The 25,206-nt window shown below is 37.0% G+C and overlaps 4 protein-coding genes across 5 annotated transcripts; 2 read left to right on the top strand and 2 right to left on the bottom strand.

The window, feature by feature from the left end:
* The first annotated feature begins 14 nt into the window (after window positions 1-14).
* LOC141898515 (putative ubiquitin-conjugating enzyme E2 7) lies at window positions 15-4,476 on the top strand. Of its 2 annotated transcripts, none has more exons than XM_074784447.1 (6): window positions 15-152; window positions 914-1,016; window positions 1,104-1,196; window positions 1,797-1,975; window positions 2,457-2,556; window positions 2,836-4,476. In XM_074784447.1, the coding sequence occupies exons 2-5, from the start codon at window positions 959-961 to the stop codon at window positions 2,526-2,528; spliced, it is 402 nt and encodes a 133-aa protein (XP_074640548.1). In that variant the 5' UTR covers window positions 15-152; window positions 914-958; the 3' UTR covers window positions 2,529-2,556; window positions 2,836-4,476. The 2 variants fall into 2 exon arrangements, with proteins under 2 accessions (XP_074640548.1, XP_074640547.1); XM_074784446.1 differs by having other exon boundaries at window positions 1,099-1,196.
* Window positions 4,477-5,010: 534 nt separating this feature from the next.
* On the bottom strand, window positions 5,011-8,633 carry LOC141900110 (uncharacterized). Its single transcript, XM_074786851.1, has 11 exons — window positions 8,452-8,633; window positions 7,668-7,727; window positions 7,370-7,571; window positions 7,164-7,288; window positions 6,873-7,010; window positions 6,639-6,797; window positions 6,488-6,549; window positions 6,309-6,407; window positions 5,889-5,962; window positions 5,642-5,796; window positions 5,011-5,482 (listed from the first exon to the last, which is right to left on the bottom strand). Exons 1-11 carry the CDS (start codon window positions 8,539-8,541, stop codon window positions 5,282-5,284), a joined length of 1,365 nt encoding a protein of 454 aa, XP_074642952.1. The 5' UTR covers window positions 8,542-8,633; the 3' UTR covers window positions 5,011-5,281.
* Window positions 8,634-8,749: 116 nt separating this feature from the next.
* On the top strand, window positions 8,750-24,983 carry LOC141900578 (catenin alpha-2-like). The gene is made up of 20 exons (XM_074787545.1): window positions 8,750-8,929; window positions 11,683-14,267; window positions 18,778-18,844; window positions 18,930-19,119; window positions 19,197-19,363; window positions 19,580-19,789; window positions 19,897-20,070; window positions 20,347-20,550; window positions 20,794-20,823; window positions 21,295-21,528; window positions 21,617-21,866; window positions 22,020-22,220; window positions 22,304-22,449; window positions 22,807-22,888; window positions 22,975-23,083; window positions 23,173-23,289; window positions 23,508-23,613; window positions 23,695-23,829; window positions 23,940-24,053; window positions 24,149-24,983. Exons 2-20 carry the CDS (start codon window positions 11,719-11,721, stop codon window positions 24,329-24,331), a joined length of 5,268 nt encoding a protein of 1,755 aa, XP_074643646.1. The 5' UTR covers window positions 8,750-8,929; window positions 11,683-11,718; the 3' UTR covers window positions 24,332-24,983.
* Window positions 16,301-18,105, bottom strand: LOC141899726 (actin-related protein 2/3 complex subunit 3-like). Its single transcript, XM_074786198.1, has 7 exons — window positions 17,970-18,105; window positions 17,497-17,599; window positions 17,345-17,415; window positions 17,174-17,242; window positions 16,970-17,096; window positions 16,667-16,761; window positions 16,301-16,565 (listed from the first exon to the last, which is right to left on the bottom strand). The coding sequence occupies exons 1-7, from the start codon at window positions 17,973-17,975 to the stop codon at window positions 16,503-16,505; spliced, it is 534 nt and encodes a 177-aa protein (XP_074642299.1). The 5' UTR covers window positions 17,976-18,105; the 3' UTR covers window positions 16,301-16,502.
* Window positions 24,984-25,206: the final 223 nt, after the last annotated feature.

Here is a 25,206-nt window from a genome sequence, read left to right as displayed (position 1 = left end):
GCGCATGCGTCAGCGCGATCAGTAGCACCACTACTCTCCTCACCACTCATTGCAGTCGGTGGCTTATTATTACGAAGAGGCGAAAAAATACCTAAATACTGGACCCATGGCCTCCACAACAGCCGTCGCCTTATTGAGAAAGCAGCTTCTGGGTAATTTTGTTAAATAGATATAGTTTTATGCCCGATTAAGCGATTTATTCAGCCATAATTGTACTTTTAAATTCTTTTGTGTAAAGATGTGTGCGCTGCGTTTTCTTGGAATCATTCGCCTTCATTCGGTACCAATTATCATCAACAGGCTCATCATTCGATTCAGTCGGTTTTCTACATATCAGCCTATCAGTTTTAAGTGTTTAGTAAATTGGATCTATAAAGACCCTGATGTACAAACCACACGGGCGTCACCTGATATTTCAAAAAAGGGAAGTCGAAAGCAACATTTAGTAACCTGGAAACTGGGCGCGAATGGCGTGGGTATCTGCGCAGTGAGGGGTGTCCGTCCCCGAGTTGGTTTTGAAAATCAGGTGCTTTGGATATGCTTCCCAAACAGTCAAACCTCTAAAATTTTAAAAATTCCATCGAAAGTGTGTTTTAGAAATTGTGACCTTGTGAAATGAGTGGAACTTGGTTTGAATTTCAAAAGGGGAGTTCCAGAGGGGAGTCAGTTGCCAATTACGAAACGCAGTGATGCTTATGATCTAGATAAAGAGAAGAAACTGTAGGACAAATGAAACTGAAATGCAAGGGTGACTGCCTTTCTAAATATTTGATCACTCGGGCCTGTGAGACTGGGCCTTTCTGAACATTTGACCGCACCCTGTCTGACCTATACTGGCTGAAAAATCAATTTACAGTATCTCAGTTAGGCTTACAACGCTCCTATAATATGGTTTGATTTATTTTAATTTCAGATATTGGTAAGTGTAAACACACTGGCTATTCCGCTGGTCTCATCGATGATAACGATTTGTTTAAATGGGAAGTTTGTGTCGTTGGCCCACCAGAAACTTGCTAGTAAGTAGGCATCCTGTAAAAGTTTTAGGAACCTAGTCTACGAAAGCTATCTCTGATGTGATTTGTTCCTTTACATTTCTAGTGAAGGAGGACTTTTCAAAGCACATTTGACTTTTCCACAAGAATATCCCTATAAACCGCCAAAAATGACTTTTGTCTCCAAAATATGGCACCCTAATGGTATGTATTGGCTTACTCTGAATGTTTGTCATCATTAATCGATTATTCAGATTGATGATTACAGATTTAGAATAAGTAATGAGACGAGTAGTACTGTATAGCTTCATCAGGTGAATGAGTTGATGAAGCTTCTATTCATTAGAAACGAAAGCTCGTGCATCAAATGTGTGGAGCAGTGTGGCTTAGCGGTAGAGTGCTCGCCCCCCAATCGGGAGGTTGTGTGTTCGAACCCCGGCTGTGCTGTAGTGTCCTTAGGCAAGGCATTAATTCACAATTGCTACTGGCTGACGACGCCTTGATCGCTCTGCAGCGTATCGGTGTTGCATCTCCCCAGGGAGAGTAAGAATGTACTGGATTGGTAACAGAAGCTGGGTAATAATTGAGTGACAGCGCTTTGAGCATTCATTGGAAAGGCGCTATATAAGCACTAATTATTATTATTATTATTATTATTATTATTATCAAATAGATAGTTAACCTATACAGTACTACTCGTCTCGTTACTTATTTTAAACCTGGTTAACACGGCTACTCTACGAAGATTTAGAATGAAATTGAATTAACCCATTAAATGCATTGAATGGTTTGTGTATATTTCAGTTCACAGCGATGGAACGGTGTGTATATCGATACTACATGAACCGGGGGAAGATAAATATGGCTACGAAAGAGCGAGTGAACGATGGTTACCGGTACATACTGTCGAATCGATATTACTCAGTGTGATTTCAATGCTATCCGATCCTAATACAGAATCACCTGCCAATATCGATGCAGCAGTAAGTCATCATCGAGTAAACTTTGCCCTGTGTTGGTCAGCTTTCGGGGACATTTTTTGCAATCGTATTGTAAAGTTTAGTTTTTGACTGGGTTCCTCAGACTCCGCAATGCCTTAAACACTCCTGTCAAAAAGGAAAATACTTTCGAACTTGCTTACAAAAAAGCACAGAATACTTTTACTGAGATGAACACGATTTAGGAGGAGTACTGTAATTTGGATACGGTATGAAAGTGATGCAGAAATTTTCTCCTTTTTAACTCATGGAAAACTCCTTACATCCAGGAATGGCTAATCTGTAGGGACCCTGATTGAGATTGAGTGAAAGTCCCATGTTATATATTTCTTTAATTCTTTGGGTCTCTGAAATGTGGTAAAGTTCTCTTGACTGCCCGATCTGCATACTGTAATTGTTCAAATATAGGCTATACTGAAAAGATGTTTTCTGTACTAGTACAAATGTTTTCTCTTTCATTTTGTAGAAACAATTCAGGGAAAATTTCAGAGCTTTCAGGAAGGAGGTGTCAAAAAATGTAAAAGACTCATTGAATTGATGAACTTCATGTGATCGAATTGATGAGGGTATGTACTGACATATATATTCAGGGTCTCTACGACTCTTTGATTCCCTGAATGAAAACAGCTTCTTAAATGCTTTTAATGTGCTTGAAATTTTCTCCTTGAAAACTCCAAGGAATGACTGATCTGGAAGGACCCTGTAGTACAGGGTCCCTCCAGATCAGTCATTCCTTGAAGTTAGTGGATTATATGTATTTACTGTTGTTTATCAATTATCGCTGTGAACCGAAATATATGACCATTCATTGTAGTTAATACACAGTTTATCGTCCATTTTTTCAGTGCCATTTGTGCTGGTAGCAGCTGAAAATATCAAAACTCAGGCAGGTGTTGTTTATGCAAGACTTAAATTATCGGATTCGAATGTTTCCTTGGCAGACTATGATAATCTTCCCGTATGAAATGAACGAGTTACAACTCGAGACCGTTTTCACTTCTATTGCGTAGAGAAAAAACTATCGGTATACTGCTGTTTACTCCTGTAATCTTCCCACAGATGGCGCTGTTATCAATTTTAGAAAAAAATGTTGCGTCGTTGCTTCATCTCCAGTGAAAAGACAGTTCGTGGCGAATACGATGATGAACTTCGTTCAACTGATAGAAATTCGGATGAAGCCACAACGCGTCAATTGTGTTTCATCTTCAAATAAATGAATTGAAAGTTGAAAAAATATGCAAAAGTACGATTCAATAAAATAACATCGTGATTTACCAGATCCATCTCCGTGTGCAAACTGATTTACTGGCGAATTCTGTAAAACGTGATCTTCATATGGATTGAAATATTTGACCGTTTGTTATGCTTAAAAAATCCATTTCTCATCAGCGTCAATCGATATGAAAACAAATTTATTCAACCACTGACATTCTCGCTTATTTGATTTTATCGGCGATCCACTTTAATCACTTCACTTAAGTATTCATGATTGTATGTCGGTACAAAACCATCACGATTCATTATTCATCATTGAAGATATTTTTACACAATTCTCATCCACAAAAATATATATACCAATATATATATATATATCATCTAATTCTAGTTTCGTTCGATTGCAGTTTTATTGCACAGTCAGAATAATTGTTAATTCCATTCGTAATCCACGTATGTGGTATTTGATCTATCACCTCACTAGATATAATATGTATTTTACGTTGATTATTATTATTTCTCAGATGTGCTGAATTTTGCTAAATGAAATTGTTAAATTTCTGATCCAGTTCAAAATAAACAACATGTATTCCTCAAAAAATGTGTATATAATATGAAAACTGTCTGAGCACTTATATTTTGAAACGGGAAGCTGTATTGTGTGTATATAGTTCATGATAACCGAATGTACATGACATATAGAAATATTGCATGTTTTTCTTATTATTAATGTGTCTAATTATTATGAATTGGTTCCTAGTTACTATTATACTGTTGTAGTCGAATTAAATTGTAGATAAGCTGAAATGGTATATTTATTGTATTTCATGAAATGTTGGAATGATCTTTGGCTATTTATTATTTAATGATCTTCACTATTTAAAACAACGCTTTTTCTTATCTTTTGAGCTATATTCTCTTTATTTTTTTTAACACGCAAGGCTTATTCAAACAGGTTGGAAATTCTATTGGGAGAGAAACGGTGATATTGAACTGTATACGGTGAACATTACAGCGTACTGGTTGATTCTATGTATGAATGTCACATTATAAACAACTCATTGTTCATTACTTCTTGGATACATTACTAATTACAAGCTATTTCGTTCGATTCATATATCTCTATTTGTTCCATGTACATGTTCATGCTTTTTTCTTTTGATCGATTTTCTTCCCCTACCGGTAATTATTAATGTAACGTGCTTATTTTTCATCATTTATTGTGGTATTTATGTCTCAGTGGTTTAATCATTTCACGTGGTATAATATATGGATATCATCCTGTTTGCTTAAATCTTTGTTTTTACTTTTCGTGCTTTGAGGATTTCATCCAGTTAAATTAGACTGGTATGGGGCTAATACAGTGATGAGGAAATTCAATTTTGCAACTTGAGAGTTTCATTTACCGAAAACTGCCCAAATAGAGGATAAACCGGGGTGTCCTAGGTGCAAACAGTCAAATTGTTAAGAATCAGGGATTTAGACAATATCTTTGTGCAATTCAAGAATAGTCGTACAGTTAACCAGTATAGGATAAACAAAAGTATAATTTTGCTGGTCTTGGTAGTGGATATCGGGTTTTGCTTGAATGTCTTTCTTGCTTTGAAGATTTATCCAGCTGCTAATAAATGACAAGCAAGAATGAGCAAAAGTATGCGGGTCTGCCGGTCCTGGAAGTGGCTGGTTGATTAGAATCAGACTAATCACTCCAAGTAATGGGAAGCAAGACAGTCATTTGTTAAAACTAATTCTGATATATAATTCATTTAAATTTGAATTTTAACAAATAATATGAAGAAGACAGCTTTTCAATAGATTCGTGGAAATTCGTTATGGATTATTTCGGTCTACATAACAAAAATAACAACAGCATATGCATGGATCAAATGTTTTTAGATAATTCAATTTTTGCAAAATTCAGAGTGAAATATTCTGAAATACATGTGATGACTAGATCGGGATCTCTTCATTTCATTGTGCCAGAACATGGCAGACTCTGCCTTACTTCACTCAACAAGAGAGTACCTGGTAAAACAAGTCTTCATGAATATCATGTCTTCAAAATGGACATCACAATCACTTCTTTTCATCATCGGGATGCAATGCTTCTGAATGAGTAACCTCTACACCACCCCATGATAACAACTGTCTGTCTGGACTATCTTTCCAATCGTCAATTTTGAGCTTTTGATTTCGAAGTTTTTCAGTCTCTCGTTTTTCCCAATGTCTCTGCTCTAACTGAGCTTTACGCGCTGTGTCACTGCCGCAGCCCCAAACCTAGAAAATCGAAAGTATTAACTTTTTCACAAATATTCTGATTCACTCAGAAATTACGAAAATTTGAATGCTTCGATGCCGGTTTCGAGCATCAGTGCCTTAACAGAGGCATGTTTAATATTGGTGAAAGATTCTTAAGCAGTCAGAATTCGATCTTACCTCAAGCCTGATGAGTTTATACGGAATGCCATATTTCTTTACAGATGTAAGTTCTTCGTTTATTTCAAGCACCAATGACTTATGGTCTTTCCCAATCTGTATACCCTTAGGAAGTCCTCGAAGTTGAAGATTCATGAATATCATATCTGCCCCCGCTGGAAAAGTTGTAAATTTAAAAAGAATTGGTAAATCAACAACTGACATTCGGATAAGTCTTGACGAAGCATAAGAAATGACAAGAACTCACACATAACGATTCTGAAGACAGGCAGGATCTGGATCAGTGATGTATACATTCCACCCCATCGGCTGCTGCTTTCTCTGATAAACAGATTATCAACTTTTTCAATAATCAGAATTATTTGGGACACAGGGCCAGTTTCAATTAGCGTAATCAACTTTAATTTTAACAAGGACCTAAGTCATAATTAGATTTTCCTAATCATTATTGGTTAATCAAATTTTGTGATTAAGTTCCATCAGGTTTAAAGCTAATTACGTTTTGTGAAAAACCTATCTGAATTTAATCATGATAATTCAATTAGTGATTCAAATCATAATTGAGGGTAAATTACTACACTTTCTAAAACCAGTTATCTAGGAGAAATCTCGATAAAATAGAAGTAAAGAGCCTAATTTTGTTATTACATACTAGCCGTCTAATTACCTCCATGGAGTATCTACTGCGAGACAGTACACATGATCGTCCTCAAACTCCAACATTAACACTGTTGGTCCAGAGTATTCAAATACATGATGGCAAAACCTGAAATAAGATTTCTTTTGACACTTTCATAAAATCTATGATTGTTTGTAAGCGTTGCAGCAATTTTAACTCTACCGTACCTGTTTATACTTGTACCATGGTCATTGCTATCATACAATGACAACCAATGAAACATCTCTCTCTAAAATAAGGAGAGAATCATAACATCATTTATACAACACTATCTATGCTTTTCACATTTAGTCTCCGTATTTCCAAAGGTATTCTTACCATTCTATCCGAGGTTGACTGAGACAGTTGGTCATCGGTATCATACACTGCTAGTCTGTAGATATGGGGGAGAGCACAGGACAATAACCAGAATACAGGTACATGAAGAATACCTGATGATTTACACGGAATATCTGCATCTGCCTGAAAGTCTGTCAGCTGGAAAAACATCTAAGGGATTTTGAATAACGTGAATTATTGAAAAGAAGTCTTTTCAACAAAGAGACGCATTACCTGACCCAGATTTCTCTTCCATTCTAAATCAGACCAAACACCAGTTATCCAACTGTGCGCACCACTTATCAGATGAGCACAATGTTTTTGTGTCCACTGACAAAACTCTGTTTTATAAACTGTGTTTGATGAATTAATCTAAAATAAGAGCATGACCTTTCAGAAAACCATTTTTCAATTCACTATTCATTCATTCTGATCTTTAATTAACTTTATCTTTCTCTACTTCTAATGTACGGTAATTACTTTCTAAAAGGTTTCATTACCAGGTTTATGATAGATTCAACTTACCATGTTACTAACTAGAGCATTGAAATATTTTTGTTTGACAGTTTCAACCGTGTCTGCTGCCAGTTGCTTCCCTCCACAGGTTACGCAAGCCAATGTAAACATAACATCGACGAATGACAACACCTCTGAAATGCGGAAACAAATTTTTTACCTTTTGAATAAGATATGTAAAATTCAACTAAAAGAAGACCTTAGAATTCACGAACCTTCTTTTGATATTTCTTCCTTCCCTGATGTGAAGATATCCCAGTAATTATTGATCATATGTTGTCCGGATAGGTTAACAAATTCCTCACCAATTTCAACAAATTCTTCCTGAGTAAAACCTTTCACATTTTTCAGTCGAACTTTGATGTGTGCCAGTAGCAGTCGACCGAGCTGGTCGCATTCCGTCAAACTAAACATCGTCTGAAATAATTTTCAATAGTGAAAACCAGGAATACTGCTGTGTAGATTTGAGTAGGTCCGTACCAGGCATTGAATATAACTATAACAGCTACAAACCTGAAACACATCAAACGGCATTAGAGAACACGCTTCTCCATCGGTAAAACCAGTCGAAAGCTGCAAAATGATAAAAATGGAAATGTTCTAATGTCATCTGATATGCATCAGATCGGTCTGAGGAAACAACGTTGCCGGATTAACAGCTGGGTTTCCAGACTGCTAGGGTTTCATCAAAAACTATATCTAAAACTGTATCTAATAATTTTCGAGCAAGCAATCAACCAATCAAGGAATCCATTGTTAACCAATTCATCAAATTCAATATAATGTTTCTTATAAAATTGAAAATTCCAATTACTAATCAAAAATACTAATCAATGAGTTAAAAACATTTTACTAATCATGTGTATAAAATTACTAAAATTAACCATTAACAAATCATGCTGATTTAAATTAATTCAACGAGTTAACTGAATAAGCAACAGGGAAGGGAGTCTCTGTCTTTCCCCAAACTACGGGAAACCTATCAACGAAATGAGAAACAACGAGGAGGATAACCACGGCTCGAAGGAGCCTACCACAGATCCTTCAAAATTGATGATGATGATGATGTAGCACGGATCCTTCAGAAATAATGATGTCGTACTTTACTGAGATGACCTGATTTTGTTGATTTCTTCCTTTTTACATGGAAGAAAGCAAGGTTCTTGCTAGTCAGTAACCTGTCTGTGGTTTAGTTTCACGATCGAATATTTTCACAAACCACGTTGGTATAAGCTCAACCGATTATTAAAAGCTAACCACCAACGATTAGGTAACTAACTAATAGGTTCTTGCCTACCTGGAATACGTTTTTAATCTTTTTAGATGTAGGATTTTCATCATCTACTGATGATGGCACATCAGCATCTGCACTTGAGTTTGCACCCATGGCTAGGCTAATCAATAATAACTAACGTTAGCCAAAACTGCTATATTAATTAGTCCATCAACCAGTCAACTGCAAATTGGTTTTTGACACAAGTGACAGCAGCGCAACGACCTTGCGATTTTCGGTTGTGGAGCCGCTGAAATGTCACTAGTCATTGCGCAACAATACTACATCCGGTGGAACCTGTTTATTAGGTGGTGCTGCCCTCTACGTTGTTATCGTTCAAACCACTAATCTTACTGCCGGGGCCAGTCACTGAGAAATAGACGAAAATGCGTTGTAGATGCACAAATTGGACATTTGTGAAATGAATTGTTGATTAAGGAGGAGATTCAACGACCGAGTTTTGTATTTGTAACCGCTGACAGTGTTATTTTGTCCTGACGTGGTAAGTTGTTTTCTATACTATTACTATAGCTAGCCGGGCCTATTCAGTATTCGTTTCTGAAGACCGATTCAAAACTGATTTAAAAGCAAATCAATTAAATTTTATTCTGTCAATTATCAATATTAACGGTGTGACTTTTTCATTGTACGTGTCCGGTACACTGCAATACAGATACAGATGCTTATTTCAACATCGATTTATTTTGCTGGACTTTTTCTTTCATTTTTTTTTATTTGTTAAGGAACTGTTAGTCAAGTGTCACTAAAGTCGCCAAACTTACCCAAGCCTGCCAAGCACCGCGGGTAGCTTAAAAATTTCAGAATCCTTCTCACCCAGTTTCAGAGGAATATTTGAAAATTTCTGTCTTTTTGGTATTTGCCACTTACTTATGGAAGACAAGGCCTAAAAAAAGTGGTCTGCTTTGTCAATGAAAAATTGAGATTATCTTAAATTGAGATTATCTTTCTATTTCCAAATTCATAACTTCTAATTCTGTTCATTGTGATCTGGTTGTTAATTTAGTTCAGGTGTTAAATGTCTTACTGTTAAGTGTTTAGCCTCTACCTATGTCTAATATCCTGTTTATTTAGCTTGGTCAAACACCTTCACCAATACACTGAGATCACGAGATCACTACTGACAGTTGGCTCATTCAGGGATAACTGTGCTTTTTTGGTAGTCCATGGACATAGTCTGATCTGAGTTTGCTTTGCTTTGTGGGTTTATTTTTGGTTTATGGGTCTAACTGTTAGGGTTCCCGCAGCAGACTTGGTTTACTATGTTTTATTAAGTGTCATTGCAGTTATCTTAGGTCTGATATCATGCACCTCTACTTGAGATATAAGGCCTATATGAAAAAATCCACACATCGATAAAAACCCATTTCAAGTTGAAACAGTAGAAGTGACTGCTTTGAACATGACTACTTGCGCATAATGCATACAATACTCTATTGAAATCAAGTACAATAGTACTTCTGGTCTCATTCCATAAAACAGGTTCATGATTGCTTTGTTTGAATTTAAAGTCATTGTTTTGTGGGACGCAATGAATGGCCAAACACAGTAGTTTCCAATTAATTATAATTTATCATTGATAAATTTGTTAAGAAGAGCTGTAATCATCTAAACTGTCATTGCCTTTCTCATGAAATATTAAGGTACTCTTTTTGAAACTAGGTCTATCTATGGCATAGTTAAGTACTTGAATATTATAGTGTTATGTACGTTTATTTCCGAGTGTAAAGCCTTGTTGGCAGGGTCTAGCTTAGGACAAGTAGGTGATAGATAAAAAAAATAATGTCAACAACGTTTTTTACTCAAAGATTTTATGCAATTTTACAATGAGTTGTCAGGAGGTAATCGTATATGAATTTTGGCATAGATATAGGCCAAATAGGTTCTAGGTTTCATTGTTAGGATTTCAACATCCTAAAGATTTTAATCCTTTTCAACTCAAGTCAAATTAAGCCCATGCTCTACAACCAATAAAGAGAAATGTTTACCGGTAGCCTTTTTTCTGGAGTATCGTTTTTTCTGTTTGGCCTATTGAAATTTCTAGTTTGGTAAATTTTGCGAACAGATACTATGCCTTATCGCATACAAGTTGAACCCTAAATTTTCAATTTCTTGCTCGGTTTTTGAATACTAATCGGCTACTCATTCTTGTGCTCCTTTAGAATCCATATCATTCACGATCACTAAAGAATTGAATCATGAGAATCATTCATTTTTTTGGTAAATTTATCAGTTGATGAGATGATGTTTTAGTAGTGAATGGGTTAACGTTATTACTGCTGCTGCAATCGTTCTGGGTCAATAATTAACCGAGGCGTAGTTCAGTGTTACTGTATGTCTACAGCAAGCTCAGTCGTGCTGTAGACATCATTATAGATTTTACTAGTGCTGTTGTTGGTATATTTGCCTCCTCTCGAGGGATTCTTAGAGATTCTTGACAAAATGGGTGAGTGATTAAATTCAGTTGATTTAAGTGGAAATTCTTGAAATCACAATCAGGCAGGAATGACTATTGCAGGGTGGGGATATAAAATACAGCTGCTGCTATTGTAGAATTGACTCATCAAACCATTTGTTTGTTGTGTTCATTTCTTGTCCTATCATCAAAACTGGCACCGAAAATCAGCATCAGTTCTGGGACTGAAGTCGTGCATATATCATTCCATCATCATTTACACCGTAGAAAGCAATATTTGTGGTTGCAATCCGTGAAAATATGATTTAATATGAAGTAATATAGTTCGATAGACAGGTATCCCTTGTGGTAGACATGTTTATTGATTATTAATCATCTCTCAGCATGACGATACAGGGAGCAATATTCATACTGCAATTCTCTGTGGAGTTGTCGTGTAACACTTGTCAATAGGATCTACTACGCTTTCAAAGCTTTATTGATTTGATTTTCTGGAACTGCTTTGATAATAATTTCTTATTTCATCCTTGGTAGGATAACCATCAGTTATATCAAGTACTGTTAGTTGGTAATATTAATAGCCTAACAGTTTTATTACGATCAGATACGGTTACCTATATGACATGCCTAACCTGCCTAGGATTAAAGATACAAGTATTTTTCTTAATCCTAGGCAGGTTAAGCATTATGTCATGGAGGTAACCGTATCTTTTTTACTAATAAAAATTTAGGTTTTTTCGAGACATGAACCTGATTATAGCATAGGGCCTACATTTTTTTTTTAGTTATCTGCTTGTATTGAAATTGTTGTATTATTTCAGATTCCTTTAAAGATCTACGGCTGCATCTGAATCAAGATGAAAAAAGCAAGAGCAAACAGCGCTTCAATAGCGGGAAGGCCTCCGTTATCGTCTGTGGGAAATAAAACGATTGAAAAGCCTCAACGGAAAGTGAGCGTACCGGAAAAAACGGCCACGAATCGACAAAAACAAACATCGGAAAAAGACAACGCTTTGAGTAAAACGTATATGAGTAAAAGCCATGATAATCTGGCGAGCGTTTTACGACGAAAAGCAAACAACGCCGGCGGAAATATAGGAGCACATCGGCCCAAATCAGTGATAGGATTACAAAAATCTGAGGAAAATCTAAAAACTATGGATGCAACAACACATACGCAGTCGGTGAAAGCTAAAACCCGAGTGACTCCGGTCATAGTTACGAGTAGTCCGTCTAGAAATGACAAGTCCAGCGCCTCGGGTAGTAAGCCACTACAGAAGGCATCCAGTACGCAAAATATCAATAAAACTCCTACTTCCGTAAAACGTGCTTCCAGTACTCAGAACGTTAACCGCGATAAAGCCGGAGCTCAGAATGTAAATCGTGGTGACAAAGTCATCCGGCAGCGAATATCAGCTCCGTCGAATATACTCGCTTATAACGCCGAACTGTTGGCCAACTTCGAGAAAGAAAAGAAAATACTGGAAGGACGTATATCTGACTTGCAGCAGGTCTCCGAGAACCGTAAAACCGAAATCGAACGTCATAAATTCGAGATCAAACGACTGAAAGAGAAGGTAAAAGCGCGTTCGAAAGAAGAAGTCGATAAATTACAGCACGAGAATAAACTGTTAAAGGATAGATTGTTAGAATTGGGTATTCCGTTGTCGGAGCAGATCACCGACAGTGAGAAGTTATCTCTCCTTTTGCAGCACGCTGGAAGTACGTGTAGTGGGGGTAGGGATAGCGATGTGAGTCCCGGTAAGAATAATCAGGGTCATTACGACGGAGAAACGGATTCTGAAGTTTCAGTCGATCTGACGTGCGTTACTCCCGAACACCCGTCGTCGCTGTCGTTCGATAACAATAGCTGCTGGGAACGTCAGAGTAATAAAAGTTTGGACGCGTTGAGCGAGGTTTCCGTCGCGTGTTTACAGGATCGTATTTCGCAGATGGAAGAAACTCACTACAGCACGAGCGAAGAATTACAAGCTACGCTTCAGGAGCTCGGCGACCTACAATCGGCCGTTAATGAACTGACGTCTGAAAACGAACATCTAGCGAGCGAACGCGGCGTGCTGTTAGAATCGCTGTGCGCGCAGACCGAGAAATTAGAAAACGCTCGAATTCAAATCGATCATTTGAAACTTTTGTTGATCGGAGATACTACGAATAATGTGAATAAGTGTGACAGAGAACGGCAGCTAATTGAACTCGTTAAAAGTGCCCACGTCGAACGAGATGAGATAGTCCTTCGCCAACAGGAGTTGAACAATAGTTTGCAATCGCTGGAAAAGGAAAATTCCGAAACATTCGACATAATTGTCGCTCTAAAAGATAAGATAAGGCTATTGGAAGATAAGAATGAAAGTATTCTAGTCGACAAAAAGGTCGCGGAGGATTCGTGTCGAGAAACGAGAGAACTGTTGGATGCAGAGAAAATCGAACTTCAACGGTATAAATCTTTACTCGAGAACGAGAAGGGAAAAGTCGAAAAACTCGAGCAATTTCAGAAAACGCAAGATCAATCGGAAGTGGCGAAATTACTTGAGAAAACGCGACAAGAGAAAGATCGTCTGGAAGTGGTGATAGCAGACGTACGCGAATCTCTCGCTTTGAGTCAGTGCGAAACGACGCGCTTTAAAGAGAACTTGAATACGCTCGAACAAGAGATGAAAGTCATCAAGAATAATGCAAGAACGAGCGTTTCTGATATGGAGTTCAAACTGGAGAAAATGAGTACGGAGAAAATGAGCGTTTTGACGGAAACTGAAACACTACGCGAGCAAATTGAGCAGCTGGAACAGGAACTCGACGAATGTCTCGAGGAGAAGAAAACCTACCAAGACTCGCAGAAAGATACGCAAGCGCAGCTGGATATAATGCAGCAGCGCTGCGCTGAAGTTGAGAGGGAAATGGCCGATTTGAAAGCGCAACACGAAACAGAGTCTAGCGAATGGATACAGTTTCAATCCGATTTACAAAAGGCTGTCGTTATCGCTAATGACATTAAGATGGAAACGCAAGAGGATATGGAAGAGACTCTCAACGAAAATCTGCTTTTGAAAGAAAAAGTGGCCAGCTATCAACAAGAATTGCAAAAGGTGTCCAACGAACTGGAGAAGTTAAAAGCGTCCGATGATGTGAAAGAAAATCAAGCGGAGAGTCCTTCGATTTCGGTGTCGAGTCGTGAAATTCGAGGTCGCGTTTTGACGTCGGTCGATCGCGAATTAACGAATCTAAGACAAACGCGTAACACGACCGGTAATAACCAGCAGTCAATTTCGGTGAAAAATTTGATCAAATCCATCGAACAACAGGTGAAAAATTCGCACGTTTGTACGTCTCCGCCGGCGGCCGATACTTCACGACGAAGTTCCGCCGAAACCCCGATCACGAAAACGCTATCAACGATAACCGACGAGACGACGGAAACGCCTAGCGAGCAAAACGAAACGAGCAGACGGCGTAGCAGTGCACCGCCGGAGATTCACTTGAAATCGGCGTTAAAACGAACTCCCGATACAAGCAATAAAGAGAATATAACTCATACACCGACCAATAGAGGGCATCCGTTAACTGCATTGTTGTACGATAAACCGGTAACGGACGATGCCAAAGCGAGTAATACATGCACACCAACCATTATTGAGTCTCCTACTTCTAGACCAGCAGAACTGATCCCAGACTCGACTTCTGCTTCTACACTCAGTACAAATATACTCGGCACTTCATCTATACTTTCATCTAGAAAAAATTCCATCAGGTACCGTTATATTGATATTCGTTCTTCAGATATAACTGGCTTTTCGTTATCTTATAATTTCACTACTAAACTTTTTTGAATTTTGTTCTACAGTGAATTGGAAAAGAAGGATCCGTTAGTTACGTTGGTTAAACAAACTGGAGGGTCGAAACGAAATGCCCTATTGAAATGGTGCCAACATAAAACTGCAAAATACAAAGTAAGTCGACTAGGTTCCTACTTCATTGTGACAAAATACGCCTGCAAAGCTTCTTCATATAAACATGTAACTTTTTGCAGGGAATTGATATCACGAATTTCAGCAGTAGTTGGAATGATGGACTCGCATTCTGTGCCTTGCTTCATACATACTTACCCGATAAAATACCATACGATGATCTCACCTCAGTCGATAAGAAACAGAATTTTATGATCGCGTTCAGAGCAGCTGAAAGTGTCGGGATTCAAGCCACACTAGTAAGTCGGATATTACATACCGGTAGTCACTGTGGACAAGTCCCTGCAGCATTTGAGCAATGATGATTATTAAGTACACTTATAACTGTAAAGCTATGAGTTTTCTTATATGGGTCAAATGATTGGGTTCAGCTCACATGAAAAAGTTGCTAAGTAACGTGTCATGCCAACTTTTTAAATAACCAATATGTAGATTAATTTGAAAATATTCGGAGAACTAATGGTGATTACAGGATCTAATGATTTAAATTGCAATTCTTCTTGTATTTATAATGCAAAATTTTCATCTGTTTTAGAGTATAACTGATATGGCGACAACAGAACGTCCTGATTGGCAGGCTGTAATGGGATATGTTACTCTTATCTATAAGACATTTGAGTGTTAGTCATTTATCCATGGGAGACTGATGTATGGATTGATTTTTGTGGACTCGACTTGTATGATTGTGTGTATTTGAATTGAAGAGTGTGGCCAAATAGAATGTTTGTTACAATTTGTTGTGAATTTGTAGTGATTAATTTTATTTTGCATAAATAGTAACGTATTGTGGTTTCGTTGATTTGATATTCCAATAGATTTTGTACGATGTATATTCTTTCCTAGTAATTTATTTATTTATGTAGCGACTGAGTTCTTTTTACAATTGTAGCATATTGTGTAAGGTCAGTTTGCTTGGTATATATAATATATACATGTAGAAGCTGAACGAATCCATTTATTAATTGTACTCATTCCTATCTAAGCAGACATTCTATTCAAAACTTGTCATTCTACTAGATTCATTCCTTCAAGTGCCTAATTGGTGATATTTTGTATTTGTGCCAGTAATGTGCCTCTTATAGCTTCTAATCGACCCATTGAATCATAGATGTTAAAAATCCAACAAGGGCATCCTAGAAAAAGTCTATGGTTGAATGCATACAAGTCTCGTAGCAATGCCGATATTGACACTACCTTCCTTGGTAATTAATGGACAAAAGCATGCAGTGAATTGACTATTTCAAATAAGCGTTGTAAACTTCACATCGTCTTTTTATGGAAAATAAAATTTATCTCCACAATATAGTCTTATTTTTTCAAGGAAATCATCCAGGTAGTGGTGTTGTAAGTTCTGCCTTACTGAGAGTTTGAGCGCATGCAGAATTCAGAAGTCGCAACTTTGAGCAAAAACAAGTTACTAATGACAAACTACACTATTTTTTGAGAAATGGTTATATTTATACCACTGAATAAAAATTCCAGATTAGTCATTCAATTACAAGACCTTGATCACATCGTAACAAAGCAATTATTGCCATCCGCCTGGGCAGCGGGTAGTGTTACTAGGTAGAAACTAAATTATAATAATAAAAGGCTCCTGAATAGTAGTTTATTTACTATATTCTCCATCATTGAATATATACAAGAAGCACCATTTTCTATTGACCAGGAGCAGATAAACTTTTATCCATAAACTTCCTTTTTACGAAACACATCCACCACTGAAATGAAGAAACAAATGTATACAGTGATTTAGTCAATTCGTCAAATTGACAGCAGCAGCAGAGACTAATGAGGATTAAAACATCACTTGATTCAGTACCTTGCTAGGTTTGTTTGTAACTGGATCATAGACTTTTTCAACTACCCTCGCACCTGTTTCTTGTCGCAATTGAATGAGATAGGACCGCAACAAATCTGAAATACGAATTTGAAATTTGATTATTGCAACGAACAGCAATCGTAACAGCGCGTCTGGACTGTATAGATGAGCCAGTTGGTCAAAAGTTGGTTAGAGATAACTTGTGGACAAATACCATGGTAACAATGCAATGGGGTACCGACACCGCTACTGCGTATTAAGTCGGGCTTTACTTAGTAAACAGTACAGAGGGTTTGTACGTACCACCTTCCGCTCTGTCTTGTGCTTTACCATATAAAGCATTCAATGGAAATCTTTGTTCACCAGGAATGTCAAATGCAGCTATAGCCATGGTAAGCATTTCTTTGGATCCATCATTTTTTGTTTGGCACTGAAAACATTTCAGAAATATCAACTCATCTCTAGCATCAAAACTGCCAATACATTGGCGGTGAAGGGTTTACTTACTTTTTGAAGTTTCTTCAGGCATTCCGTAATGTACAGTGTCACATAGATAAGAGTTCTATCAGCTTCACTCTGTATAAAAATAGAATTGATTGAAATTATGAAAAATGTGATTAAGTGGATTAACGGATACTGCTTGATAAATTAAATGTGCGCTTGTTTTTACGTACGTACCTTAATTTCATAGTTCTTGAAGAACACATTAGCTTTGAAGAAAGACAACGCCTCATCGATGATATCAAAATCTGAAAATTTAATGTTCAAATCACCATTGATTTCACTGCCGCTAAGAACAAATTATAGCACAAATCTAATAGATATCTTACCACTCCCAGAAGCTGGCGGGGCTGGACCTCTGAATTTGGTTTTTAATGGCAGAATAGCCATTTTCGCCGCCGAAAGCGGACTAGACAAACTAGAATGATAAGCCTGAAAAAAACAATTTAAAGAAATGAGTGAGTAGCCTAGTGGTTGCAAAGTAGAAAGAGGTGCTTTAGACAAGGTGTGGTGATCTGATGTAAGGGAATTTAGTGCTAAAGGGTTATGTATTATGTAATGATGCAGAAACAATGAAAGAGGACGCCAGTGAGAGTATGAATTGAAAATAAGTGATTAAATGATTGAACATCTCAATAGAAAAGTGACAGATAGTCTAAATCAACTTTTGCCAACAGGTGGCGTAAGTGTAGGTAGGTAGAAATGTCAATAAATGATAGGAAAAAACTACACTTCTATCCTTCTGTGATCCTACATGAATGTCTACTACAATAACAAGCGATACCATTAAATATATCCTTACCGGCATTGTGACAATAACAGTCTATCACGCAGCAAACGGTGGATAAATGAGAAATAAAGACGACTTTTACTTGTGTTCCATGTAATTCGGGGCGAGTTACTTCCTGGTTTGGGATGTGGCTGTTCTTCCGGGTTTTTCCTCCCGCTGTATCGAGTTTAGAATCAGTTAAACACAGAGGGTAATAAGAATATCATCGGAAGAGCCAAATAACTGGGGAATTCCGATCATTTTTGGCCATTATTTGAACGGATTTGGCTTAAAAGTAGGTATTTACGAACGCTTTATAAGATTTTGCTGATTAAATCAAAGCAAGGATAAACTCTGTATCAATAAGCTTTCAGGGATTAATTGTTCAATTGATTGTTTACTTCAAATGTTATTATTTTATTAGAAAAAAGTCAAAGTAAATTAAGTTTATTTTCAATCCATGAAACACTTTTAAACGTAATTTCATACGAGCCTAACTTTTCATCCCCCTTAGCATATTTTAAGGTTTTGATATCAGATAGGCCTAGCTTAAACCCTTAAAGTCAAGCTTTTAAAATTCTAGATCATCTGGTGACTAATTCTCTAGGACTAAATAGGCCTAATAACATTTTTCTGTCACCACACCCAGCCAGCATATGAATAGGCAGGGCTAGGCTTTAAGCTGACGCACCATCTTTTACTTAGATTAAATCGGATTGATTTGAGGCATCTTAAACTTAAACCTTAGAGAGTTGAAGAACAAAGTTATACAATTGAATGATGATCTAATTAGGCCTATTTGGATTTTTAGAATGACTACCGGAAAAATTGAAATGCGATGGGATCCTAGAAATCTGGAGATCCGGACGAAGTCTGTTGAGAAAACATTAGAACCCCTAGTCACACAAGTGAGTATTACTGGGTTACTGGTAGTGAGAAGTAGAAACTCTTCATTTAAACACTGATCATTGATGATATATATCTCATTCTAAGGTCACTACGCTGGTCAATCAAAAAGGCCCATACAAGAAGAAGAAAGGCCGTTCAAAGAAAGCTCACGTTTTGAGCGCCGCCGTACAGAAAGCTACAGAGAATTTCATCATCGCAGGAGAAGAAATTGCTTTAGAAAATCCTGATATCCGTGATCACATGTTAGCGGCTGTAGATGATGTCCGTAAAACTGGTACGTGTTCAGATAACCCTGTTTTGTGAGTAACAGGTACCGGTAGTTGATTTTTCTCTCGTTATTCCTTTCTTCAGGGGAACAAATGAGAGTAGCATCGGAAGAGTTTGCTGCTGATCCTTGTTCATCGATGAAACGTGGAGCAATGGTTCGTGCTGCTCGCGCGTTACTCTCTTCAGTTACACGTCTGCTCATTCTGGCTGATATGGTCGATGTTCACGTCTTGTTGGAGAATTTAAAACATGTAAGCTGTTCTCTCTCTCTCTTTCATCTCCTATTAAATTAAAGCTCCCCGCTCTTATTAAGGTCCTAGTTCCACAGTGCTGATTAAGGTGCATGAGATAATTAGAAAAAATCTTTTGAAATTCCACTCCGATGCCAATTAGAAATAGTTATCTTAGTTAATGATTGTGTTCATGTATAAGTTATGTGATTTGAGTTGATGTTTATTTTACTGCAGGTTGAAGATGATTTAGATCACATCAAAAATGCCCGGAATCAGCAGGAATTGATGCAGTTTTTCCGTCAGTTCGGGCAGAACGTCATGGAACTCTCCGACGCCGCGGGACGTAGACAGAATGACTTGAAGGATCCGAGACGACGCGATGATCTGGCAGCTGCTAGGGCTACTTTGAAGAAAAACAGCATGATGTTGCTTACTACATCCAAGGTAATAATACCATATCCTTATTAGTCTGTTAAAAGAGAAATGATCAACTTAAGTGACGTGTGCACATCATCATTTTTCATGGTTTCTCCGTTGAATTTTTTTTTCAGGCTTATATCAGGCATCCAGAGTTAGCTGCAGCCAGGTCTAACAGGGACTATGCTTATAAACAAGTCTGCGATGCTGTAAACACAATTCACGGAGTTGCTGAGGCTACGGGTCAATCTGAAGCTCATCCGTATGAAGGAATCGGGGAACTCGCTGCTGCTCTTGATGAATTCGATGTTAGTCTCGAAATCATATAACTTGGTTTGACAGTTGAACCAGTTTTCCAAATAGATGGTTTCTAAAAGTCATGCATTCTTGATAAAACTGCGTGTAGTTAAATGGAAATTTTAGATATTTTGAATAGAATTTGAATAAGATTCTTACCTACGTATATTGTACTAGTGAAGGACTGTCCTCATTCATTATACCTAGTGGATCTTCGATTGTAATTTTTATAGCCAGTTCTATGTAGCATTTCCATCTGTAATGGATTATCTTTCGGCGTATTGCAGGAGAAGATCATCATGGATCCAGCGACTTACAACGAAGTTCGTTCTCGGCCGTCGTTGGAGGAACGTCTGGAGAGTATTATCAGCGGAGCGGCGTTGATGGCAGACTCAACGAGTACTCGTGATGAGAGACGAGAACGTATCGTACAAGAATGTAACGCAGTCAGACAGGCTTTACAAGATTTACTCACTGAGTATATGAACAATGTAAATATGAGAATTTTATTTTGAATTCCACATTTAGAATTTCAAGTTTCTTTAGACTAGAAACCTTATGGTTGAAAACTAGCATCCTTCTACAGGTGAATTGAATACATTGTAATACACTATGTGAAATTATGATGTTCATTTATTCAGTATCTATTCCTAAATTTGTGCGAATGACTGAGAGTGACTTGTGTCACCAAAATCGCGCAATGATTTAAGCCATGTATAATCTTAACTTAACAGTGTCGACAGACGAAGAGACCTATACGCAAGGTACCTGTGATCAATTTCATTGCATGTTGGGCATGGCATACAACTACAAAGCGTGTGATTTTATGAATTTGTAAAATACAAAAATTTGAGCAACATATTTGAAATTATTATCCATTACACTAAGACCATATTAACCGCATGTCCCCGCAAAATTGTATCTGATTATAATGTTCAAAATACTAAAATCTTATTCTACAACTGTATGTAATATGTTTCATTACGACTCACAATTTATTAGTATTCTATCCACAAATGTTATGTTTATGATTAAAACCCAAAACCTTTTCCCTTCAAAAATGAGTGATGCCTGCACCATTTCATACCTATATCAGTATTCAATAAAACCAAAATTACAAATGCCATGATGAAAGGAGTACCAATATTGAATGTTTATAGTTATATACAGCTATTTGAGTGACATAGATATCATTTATTTACATGAATTCATCTGTAATGAACGTTATTTTGTAGGCTGGCAACCCAAAACCAAGCGAATCATTGGACCAGGCGATAGAAAATATGTGTCAGAAGACTAGAGGACTACGTAAACAGTTGAAGAAAGCAGTTGTGGATCATGTTTCTGATTCGTTTTTGGAGACGAACGTACCGCTGTTAGTTCTGGTCGAAGCAGCCTCAAAAGGGCAACAAGATACTGTTGAGGAGTATGCTCAAGTGTTCGCTGAACACGCCAACAAACTTGTTGAGGTATCTGAATTGATAACATCAATATAGAGGATGTCTAAAAATCTCTGTAATTTCACAATAATAAGCACTTACATTTATGAAATTGTAGATTGCTAATCTGGCATGTTCGATGTCGAATGACGAAGAAGGTGTGAAATGTGTTCGTTTGGCGGCCTCTCAAATTGAAGATCTGTGTCCTCAAGTGATAAATGCCGCTCGCGTTCTTGCCGCTCGACCAAATTCGAAAGTTGCACAGGAAAATATGGATGTGTTCAAGAATGCCTGGGAGAAACAAGTTCGTCTGCTTACAGAGGCAGTTGATGATATCACGACTATCGATGACTTCCTAGCTGTATCAGGTAAGAATATACCAGTAAATAGAGTCGATGAAGAAATATATTGTAACCGATCTGCTATTATTTAGTTCTGCAACTGTGTGCCTCCTCATCTACAAATACTAAATCCTCATGTTTTAATGTTCTTTTAATCTATTTCATTTTACTTGTTTAAAGAGGGACATATTTTGGAGGATGTGCACAAATGTGTGTACGCTTTACATGAGAAGGATATGGACACATTGGACAGGACAGCTGGTGCTATTAGAGGCCGTTCTGCTAGAGTTGTTAATGTTGTAGCTGCTGAAATGGACAACTACGAACCTGGTCCATACACAGAGCGTGTTATGGATGAAGTAGTCAAACTTAGAGATCAATGTAAAAGCATTAGAATTTCATACTTTTCATTTGCATGAATTTGTTTGAATGAATTCTATTATTCGTAATTGATCATTATGCAGATATTCCAACGTTTGCTGAACAAGTTGAAGTAGCCGTAGATGGATTAACATCTAACAGAAACGTTGATGAAAATGAATTCATTGGTGCTGCACGTATGATGTACGATGGAGTTCGAGATATCAGAAGAGCTGTATTATTGAATCGGGTAAGTTTCATCACATTGGCCATCTGTCTGTCATTGGTAACAACAAAACACAACCTGAAAAAGGTTTGCTGTCAGTGATTCATGATATTAAAGATGAACCTTTCTTTGGATGAAATAATTAGTACCGGTAGTTGACAGTGTGCCTGAAACATTAATGAAAATGAATTCCTTGATACGTATATTATGTGAGAGCCTCTTCAGTCATCCCTGAATTAGAAGTTACTCATAGGTTAGCCAAAGTATCATTATACTGTATCTATGCCTGAATGCCAGAAAAATGCCTGGTAATCAATGTGTGCAGCTGATAGTTAAGTTGTGAGTTCGAACGTTTGTTAATTATATATGTATAATTCTTAGGACCCTGAGGAACTAGATAGTGAAGATGATGTTGTTTATGAAGACGAACAAAGTTATTACGATTATGACATGCGTAGCAGATGTAAGTTCAATTCATGAAGTGAATAGATTTCTGAATGAACGTTGAATCCGAGGTTGTAATTGTGGGAATGTTGATATTTTATGTAGCGAGCGCGCAGATGGGTGAATACGACGATAAAGATACGGATCGTTATATGATGAGACAATTACCTGAAGAGGAGAAAACAAAAATTCAACAACAATTTGAAGTTTTCAGGTGCGTAGAAATTGATATCCGGTTGTCATTTATCTTGAATGTTTAAACTGATATTGTAGCCTAATTGGTGTTTGTTGTTTTGTATTCAGAGTTGAAAAACGTAAGTTAGATCAGGAGATTGGTAAATGGGATGAACGTGGTAATGATATCATTATTCTCGCGAAACAGATGTGTATGATTATGATGGAAATGACGGATTTCACAAGGTAAGTTACTTTTACTGAATACATAGCATTTTACCTCACGGGACTAATATAATCTTTTTGAGGTACCAGTACATAAATTCTGGGGCAGCCGCGATGAATTGGAGTCAGTGAGAAATTTGTTATATATTCTCAGAATTCATTTCTGATGTATACAGAGTCTACTGTAGCTTGATTTATTCAGTCTCCATAATTTCAGTCCTATATTTGTGTATTTGCAGAGGACGTGGCCCACTTAAGAATACTATGGATGTAATTAATGCTGCAAAGAAGATTTCTGAAGCTGGATCTAAACTCGATAAACTCGCTCGCGCTATTGCTGAGCCAGTAAGTCATTTCGATATTCTCTTGCGTGTTTAAGCATCAGTGTTCGAATTAAATGTAATCTTTAATTCGTCTATTTTACAGTGTCCAGACTCGGAACCGAAGAAAGATCTGATAGCTTATCTTCAGCGGATAGCTTTATACTGTCATCAGCTGAATATAACGAGTAAAGTGAAGGCAGACGTACAGAATATCAGTGGAGAATTGATTGTATCTGGGGTATGTTTTACATTGAAATTCATTTCCGTTAATTCTCGAATCGATTACCAGCCTTATGTGGCTTTTTTTGTGAAAAATGTGATATTCATCATTTGATTGCAATCTTACAGTTGGATAGTGCAACATCATTGATTCAATCGGCAAAGAATTTGATGAACGCTGTCGTTTTAGTCGTGAAAGCTAGTTATGTTGCTTCAACCAAATACAGATCTGCCAATCATAAGGTAAGATAAATACCCCGTACTTTACAAACATAAACCATTGTGTACTGTTATTTGATTTGATGATCAATATATTTATGTTTTAATGATGATTTCAGTCCCCGGTTGTTTTGTGGCGTATGAAAGCTCCGGAAAAGAAGCCATTAGTTCGTCGCGAGAATCCGGAAGAAATCCGAGCTAAGATCAGACGCAGCACAAGATTGAAGAAAATCGAACCGGTGAAAGCATTGAGCGAGTTCCAGGAACTTTTACCAGCCAATCCTGGGGCAACATTCTGTTAATCGAGTTCTAAAACTTCTTCACTTTGCATAAAGACAATATTTGGCTTTGAATGTTTACGTCTCAAAGATGTTAGCTTTATACTTACATGTCGTGCGGTCCAATTTTGATAGTTAAATTTGTAGTAATTTGATTAGCTTTTCATGTTGAAACAGTTGGGAATATATTTGGAAATATCTATATTAATAGATTAATATAAAATATGTTGGCTCAGTCCTACGCTATACTTTACAATGTATGTCAGAAAAGGGCCTTAGAAATTTTGAAAATTCAAAAAATTGAGCTTTCGCTGATTGTGACTTAAAAAGTCTTTGCTGTGCAAATCGGCTCTCGGTAAGCTTATTGTTTTACTATGTAGGTTTTATACATAATCAAATGTTTGCTCATAATCACATGACAATTCGTATAAAAATGTCTTACTTCATCTTACCATAATATTCTGATATTAACTTATTCAATAACGATTTAGCAAATTGAGCTACATTCATCGTGAAGTCTGTGTATCGATTCTTATGTTATTCCTCGATTACGACATATCATTTCACTTATTTACTGTGAAAAAATATTTCTGTTATTACACATGTATATCCTTATTTATAGTAATGATGCAATTATTTTACTTTGTTTACTATATAGAGCATGTTCTATGATTTGTGTACATATCAAATTTTTTATTAAATAATCATTAGAAATATCTGTTTTATTGTTTGATTTCTTTTTGATTTCGATGACATGCTAAAACGATTTTATTTCAATCCACAGATGGACCACTAAATGCGGAATCCCCTTCAATTCAACAAGGAAAAATATACAATATGCGACAGATGCCTTTATTGAAGTACCAGGTGTCGATTATCAAGATCTAACCAGATAGAGA

This window comes from Tubulanus polymorphus, chromosome 2, assembly GCF_964204645.1.
Source record: "Tubulanus polymorphus chromosome 2, tnTubPoly1.2, whole genome shotgun sequence".
NCBI classification, from domain to species: domain Eukaryota; kingdom Metazoa; phylum Nemertea; class Palaeonemertea; order Tubulaniformes; family Tubulanidae; genus Tubulanus; species Tubulanus polymorphus.
The sequence above is the reverse complement of the archived record's forward strand: the minus strand, read 5'-3'. Positions and strand labels throughout refer to the sequence as shown.